General features: G+C 50.6%; 1 protein-coding gene across 1 annotated transcript; it reads right to left on the bottom strand.

The window, feature by feature from the left end:
• Positions 1–4,303: 4,303 nt before the first annotated feature.
• On the bottom strand, positions 4,304–4,872 carry LOC136491149 (copper transport protein ATX1-like). The gene is made up of 2 exons (XM_066487378.1): positions 4,710–4,872; positions 4,304–4,594 (listed from the first exon to the last, which is right to left on the bottom strand). The coding sequence occupies exons 1-2, from the start codon at positions 4,831–4,833 to the stop codon at positions 4,347–4,349; spliced, it is 372 nt and encodes a 123-aa protein (XP_066343475.1). The 5' UTR covers positions 4,834–4,872; the 3' UTR covers positions 4,304–4,346.
• Between the last annotated feature and the right edge of the window lie 2,566 nt (positions 4,873–7,438).

Below are 7,438 nucleotides of genomic sequence, written 5' to 3'. Positions count from 1 at the left end.
ACCGCTCCCAGCCGGAGCCCCCCTCCCCCCTGAATGGCTGAATTGCTCCCTAAAAAAATGCACGTCCTTTTTATAATTATTACACAATGCATAATTAATACTGTACTACTATGATGCAATAGTATTGTGTGCAGTAGTATTTGTTTGAAGCCACCAACCATGGGCAGCAATCTGCCGAGCGGCTTCTGGTGCTGGGGCCCGTGGAAACCGCGGCCGTGGCCCGTGGCGCAGGCGTGCAGCCGCGAGAGTTGAGCCATCGGGTATGTTCGCGGCCTGACGCGCCATGCGCGACACCGTGCGCTGTTTCTGGATCCCCCAACCAAACCACGGGCCGACGCTCGAAAGCGAACCGAACCGAACCGTTTCTTTCCTCGGCTTCTAGCGCATACCAGCAGCGCGCCACCGGGTCACATCAAGCCAGGGCGCGCTGCCCACCGGACGCGACACGCAGCGAGACCAGCTTCCCCGCCTGATCTCATCGTCATCTCCCTCCCCCAATCCCAGAAACCCGACCCGACCCCTTTTAAAAGCCTCGACCGCCCCGCTCCGACGATGCAAGTCCACATCCAAAATTCCGGGTCCGCTGTCCAAGACCAATCCAATCCAATCCCAGCGAGAGCGGAAGCAGGTTCATTTCCTTCCTTGCAGCAATGATTCTCGTGGCGATAGTGGCGGAGCTGCTGGAGGAGTACACCGCGCTGGTGGCCCGGGTGCTGGAGCAGCTCCTCACCGACGCGCCGTTCCCGCGCCGGATGCGCTTCCTCATGCTGCGGAGCCTCCCCTTCGTGCCGCCGCCTCTGCCCCCGCCGCCGCCGCTGCACGCCCTCCACGTCACCACCCGAGGCTGATCGGCTTCATTTCAGGGCTTTCAGCTGGCCCGCCATGGCCACCCACCAGCATGTGCTTGAGGCAGCTAGCTGAATACAGATAGGTTGTTGATCAATGATCCACGGTGTGTTTCATTCGTTTCTCGCTTTCGTTTTGTCAGCTCTTGGCTACACGGTGCTGTAAAGGATTAATACTGTCTTCGAGGACTCATTTGTTTCTGTAAATATTCCTGGTAACATGAACCATGGGAAGACTTTCTTCGACACTTTCTTGAGCTCCATACGTGTCTCAGTGTCTGGATATTGCGCGGTAAAGTACTTTTCGCTGTACCATGCCAATACGATGCGTCACCTTCATGGTTTCACCGGCTTTAGCTGGCTGAGAAATATCTGGACACCTCTGGACATGCTTTAGGTAGCCACGGATAGGGATTGTTGGACTGAGTAATGCTCTCTTTTTTTTTCCTCTCTTTGTTGAGCGTGGCAAGTGGTCTGCCGATTAGAACAAGGTGACAGTGATCCTAGGTTGACAGTAGATGACAGATTCTGCACCAACACCACTCCGCAGCGACTGTATGCTGAGGCAAATCCCGTCCCCAAAACGTCGTTTGCCCGCTTGTCTCAAGGATGCACCGACTTCCTCGACTGGTATGAACTTGGGCACGGAACTAAGAATTTTTCAGTCAGTACTGCTGGCCAAGGATACCTTTTCTTTTTTTTGTTTTTAAAATAAAGACACTCAAAAGTTGCTCTTTTTTTCTAAAGGCGGCAAAGGTTTTTGTTAGATTTTTATTAAACGAGAAAAAGAGAAAAACAATATTACAGAATTACAAAGACGAGCTTATGCTCGCCACCAGTCTGACCCGCAGGCCAGCCACCCTACTCTGTCAAAAGTTGCTCTTTACTCGCGTGCTTCTCAGCACTGTGAGACCAAGCCGAATGCTCTTGCTTATTCAGTTGCGTACTTGCCTGCTTCTCAGTTCTCAGGTCTCTAGAGTGTTCAGAGCCTCTATGAAACGCAGTAAATTTTACAGAAATCATACAGGGCCTCTTTGGAATGTAGTAATTTTACATGAATCATACAGGAAAAAATTCCCGTGTTCCACACATGCCCTCAAGATAGAGATAAGCCTATCATTTTTGGGCTTGGGTATATGGGCCCAACTATCTAAAACCCCAAAGTTAATGTCGAGCCCGACATATTAGCAATGGCTTTTCTTTTGAGTATGTCTACAGAACACTTGAGTGTCTTAACCGCCCAGGACACTCGATTTTTTGCTTCACGTCTTCATCTACGTCACCGCCGTCCATTGTCCATCGCCAGAGCTCCGCGGCTCCGACAAGACCTCACCACGCCCATAGCGACCTCCTTCTCCCCTTTCTCGATCTGTCCCCGTCATGGCCATGGTCGCCCCCGCCCCCAACCTCGCCCTGGCCACTTCCTCCGCCATCCACTCCAGCGGCGTCACTGGCGCCTCCGCCTCGCCGCCGTCTCTCCTGTCCCCCCACCGCCTTGCCTGCCTGTCTCCCAAAAATTTATGCTAAGACCGGCCGAATTTGGAGAAGAAGGGAGGAAGAGGAAAATAAGAGAGAAGAATAAGGTGTTGGAACACTAGAATGAGATGCAAACTTTCTGTTTCTTTTCCGTAAGATTCTAATGGAATTATGGAAACCAAAATGCTCCTGCACGGGCGTTCGGGCGGTTTTTCCTATTAGAAGCTACTTTAATTGGATCTAGCTCATACAGACGGCCTAACAGTCTCTACCTGACATATTTCTCTCACACCGCTTCTCGTCTTCCTGACGTGGCATGGGGTCGGGGCGTTTGTGGCTGGCGGCACCGTGCTCGCCTTTCTCCTTCGTCGCTGACCGCCTTCCATGACTACATCTTCCTCTTGTGCCCACCAGCAGCAGCCACAAAGGCGTGTAGGCGCTGGGCGCCACTGGTGGCCAGGCGGCTAGGAGAGGTGACACTACTACATAAATGAGATCTAGTCCCGGTTGGGAACTAGCTCTACTCCCGGTTTCCCAACCGGGACTGACAATCCGGGGCTAAAGGTGTTGTTCTTTAGTCCCGGTTTGCCACAACCGGGACTAAAGATCCTCCCAGCTTTAAAAAAAATAATGCCTCCCACCGCTGTGCCCTGTGAGATTCAAACCCAAGACCTCATGCACTGCCTCGCGCGTAGCTTACCACCCCACCTACACAACACATCTAACAATGGATGTGATGCTTTCCTTTTGAACTAACCTATCCGGAGACCTTTAGTCCAGGTTGATGTTACCAACCGGGACTAAAGGGTCTACCTTTAGTCTGGGTTGGTATTACCAACCGGGACTAAAGGTTGGAGGACTTTTAGTCCCGGTTTAGCCATTGGCCAGGGACCTTTAGTCTCGGTTGGAGACACCAACTGGGACTAAAGGCCTTCTAGTCCCGGGGGCAAAAAAAATGCCGAGGCTAATGTCAAATTGGGACATCGTTCTAAAGTCTGTTCTCTAGTAGTGTGATCGTCACTGGCTGGGCCCAAGCCAGGCGCAGGCGCAGCTGGCTACTGCCAGGGCGCGCCACTATCCTTGGCCACCGGCTTGCCAGAATCGGCAGCCCCCCCCCCCCCCGCTCTGTGTTGTGTTGTATGGAAGAAGAAGGGTGAAAACCCCATGTTGCAAAATGTATGTTTCAAGTGTTTTATAGGAATATTGCAAGCGTTCTATATCGATGTTGCAAAAGTAAATCGGGATGTTGTCCATGTTGTAATTGCTATACACGTATGTTTCAAGTGTATGTTCCAAATATTTCATCTGTTCTAGACGTATGTTGCAAGTGTTTTATCTGGATGTTGTAAAAGTATATCTAGATGTTACATATACATACATGTTGCAAACATATGTTTCAAGTGTTTTCAGGTATTTCATACGTATGTTTGGAAGTGTTTTATCTGGATGTTGCATATGTTTGCAATAGTTTTCAAATATTTTTTAGGTGTTTTCGTAAGTGTTTCAGACGCTTGTTTCAAGTGTTTCATCCGTCTTCTTTTGTATGTTGCAACTGTTGTATCTGGATGTTTCAAAAGTAGATTAGACGTTGTACATGGGATGCGCGTGGAAAGCAGCTGGTGGCGCGGGCGACGTCCGGGGTGGCGCGGGCCTACTGTTGGTGCGCTCGCTCCCTGTGCGGGCACCTCCGGACGCTAGCGTCTGAATCGGACGTTAGTCTGTTATGAAAACAATAGGACACGTGTCGAACAGAAGAATAACTTTAGTTCGCTGCTTCAGTTCTTCTCCAGCCAATGCAAAGCTAAAACAATGGACTAGTGCCTACTCGAGCTTCATTGATCCGTGCAAACGGCATCTCCTTGTGATTTCACGAGTCAATAACAGAGCACATTTATTCGCTATCAACATGCACGCACTACTGTTAAGTTAGAACCCCTTTCGCGGTTCCTGAGACGTCCTCAGGAAGCAGGCACACACACTACTCACTTGTCCAAAAAGCTAATAAGCTTAAGCGCACGGTCAGATTCAGAGCCGGATCAGCGGGAAAAGCTTCTTCCACGACTTCCTCAACCTGTAGGCGGCGAAGGCTGCCAGGTACTGCTTCGGAGCTTCTCCGGGCGTCGGCACATGCTCGCCTGGGCCCAGTTCGTCACCGTTCCAGAACCGCGCGTCTCGGCGCTTCTTCCGGACGGCGGCGAGCACGTCGTCGCGGTTGCAGATCCCCCACACCATCACCTTCTGCTGGTGGTAGTCTACCTGAACTGAATGTATACCTGCAAAACAAACACGTCCCAGAAGCACACGGTCAGCGGTTAGCCTGATTTTCACTTGACGATGCACACTGTTTTGTACGTGACGCACAGTGCAGTTCAAGATCTATGTAAGCACCTTTGAGATGTGACAGCGCCTTCTTGATCTTCTTCTCGCACCCGTAGGAGTAGAGCGGCACCTTCATCTCCACATACTGCGCCTCGATCTTCCTCCCAGCCAGGACAATCTGCATGTCCGCCATCGGATGATTGTGCCAAGCTAGCTATCGCCTGGAACACCAACTCAGAGCCTGAGCTGGACTGCTCGAGAGATCAGTGTGCGGTTAACCGCAACAACAGCCCGCGCGGGGATTAATATACACGCACCAAAAAGGCAACGCCATGGACGTGGGGCATGGGATGGATGATCCTTGCATATCCTGGACATGGATGCATGTCGGCATGTGCGCGTGGCCGATCCTGGCTTTTGAGGTTCCGATCCGTCGCCGTGCGCGCTTTTCGCCGACGGGTGACCGGAGCGCACGAGAGTCTGTAGCTGATTCAGGGCTCACACGCCACGGCCGCCGATTAGAAAAAAGAGGCAGCTAGTGGAGGGATTACGTGTAGTCAGTGGCGGCCTGTCGCTGCGGAGCGTCCGGCTGACGAGGCGAGGCGTGCGAGCCCATGTGAGACGCCGTGCAAAGCTGAGCTGGTGGTTGGAGCTTGGAAATGGAGGGGGTGCGGGTGGAGGCGACGGCGTCGTGCTGGGAGTACGTGGCGCGCGGCGCAGCCGCGCGGGGGCATCTTGGCTTTTGGGACCGGTGTCGAAAAGAGGCTCCTCCAACTGATTGGTAAGGGCCAAGGGGAATAAAGCCTCTCCAAGTGCATCGATTGGACTGGATTTGGATTTGTTTTTTCGACCCTTTGCATGCATGTGGATCGTCTGTTTCTTGGCAACAAAAGATGGATCGATTCTGCCGGCAAGAGTCGGCAGCTGGGAGCATATTCGATAGTAATTCATCACTGCCAATTTTGTTTTCGATCCGTTTTCAATAATCCAATGAGACAATTTCTGTTCAGGACGCCATCTTGGGAACTCCGCTCGGACGAATTACAGCCGGCGGCGCTGAACTAGTAGCTGATGCCGATCGATACCAAGGTTTTAAATAGCCAGCTATGCCATTTAGCTTTCTGTGTCCGAAAACAGGCTATAGCCGGCTATAGCGGGCTATAGCGGCAGCTAAGAGCTAACTTGTACATAGAAAAACTTAACTAAATCCTTCTACAACAGCTATAGTCGGAGATAGCGGAGGCTATAGCCGGAGATTTAAAACCTTGATCGATACACTCAAAATGGGTGCATGGGAGCTCGCCTATAAAATCGCCTATACTACCAATCAAGATCTCACAGGTGCTCAGTCACTCCACTTCCACAAGTTCCACTGGCCGGAAAGTGCAGAGCGATTCCCACGGCGCCATTGATGGCCATCGTCGTCGTGATGGCGGTGGCCGTGGCAGGCGTCGCGGCGAAGGACTCGTCGGGTACCCCGAGCTCTCTCACGACGTGGAGCGCGGCAGACTGCTCGGGGGATACGTCAACCATCGGGGCGTGCGGGTGCACCGACCTCGTGTTCTACGCCGGGCAAGAGTTCCACTACCGGGGCGAGACGGCCACGCTCTACACCGGCCGGGACTGGCTGCGCCGGCACGCCGTACCAGGTGTTCGAGGACACCCAGGCGTGTGGCGACTTTTGGGTGGCGCAGTATCAACATCGACTCCTGAGCACTGTAGTTCCGTACTGTCCTTCCTTCTATATACGTACAATTTTCGTAAACGACCAATTGATCGTCTTATATATAGCCCAATGTACTACCAGTCAGTTATTTATCACACGTATTAGCCTTGTTTTTTTTTTCTGTTACGGTGTCGTCATGGTTGCTCGTATAGTAAGTCGTAACTCCTTTTTTTCCTTTTATATTATTTTACATTTATAGAGCTTTGTTACTGTGTTTGGGAGAAACCATTGTCAAAATTATTTACCGCAAGTCATAATTAAGAAAACTAATTAATTATAATTAAGGACAGTTTGTGCTATTCGTCGATGGCCGTGGCGTGAGGGCGGCTGCAACGAGGATACACGCGCCGACGCAATCTCGCTCGTGTTACTGTGATGAGAGCGGATGTGCGTGCTTGCATGTGTGTGTGCGCGCGCGCGTGTCTGTGTGTGCGCCTGCCCATGTGCATGCATATGTGCGTGCGCGTACGCAACACAACTGAAGGAAACATTAGGTCATAATGCTTATGCACGCACGACACAACTAAAGAAAATACTAATAGTCGTTGTTTGGGTTACAACAATTGCTGACACGATATATATCCATTGGTTATTACATTAAGAGGTTAACCTCAACTCAATAAATGATTTGATGCATCTATTCTACAATATATCTTGTTTTGCATTTTATTTAGGTATAATCAAATTATTTCCTTAAATACTTCTGTCAGTGTTTACAAATTTGATCAAGATGACACAAGGGTATCAGTTGTGTTGTACTAAAAACAATAATATAGCTACTCCTTACAATACACTCATTGTGCATGTCTTCAGGTTGGACAATGGTATTAGTTAGAGTTCTAGCCCAAACAAATTTTGATCTTTTTAAATAAAGGTGAAAGTAATCGAAGTTGCAAAGAAAAAATGGCATAAGAGCATCTCCAAAGAGTACCCAAAACAGTCTCCCAATCTAGGATTTTTGGCAAGATTGAAAAACCTCATCTCCGACTACTCCCAATCCCACCCTCTTTTGGCACATGGAAAAACCATCCCTCACGTGCGAATACGCGCACCTGTGGCCGTGTGGATCTGC

The sequence above is a fragment of the Miscanthus floridulus genome, chromosome 11 (genome assembly GCF_019320115.1).
Source record: "Miscanthus floridulus cultivar M001 chromosome 11, ASM1932011v1, whole genome shotgun sequence".
In the NCBI taxonomy this organism is placed as follows: Eukaryota; Viridiplantae; Streptophyta; class Magnoliopsida; order Poales; family Poaceae; genus Miscanthus; species Miscanthus floridulus.
This window is presented reverse-complemented; position numbering and strand designations above follow the sequence as displayed.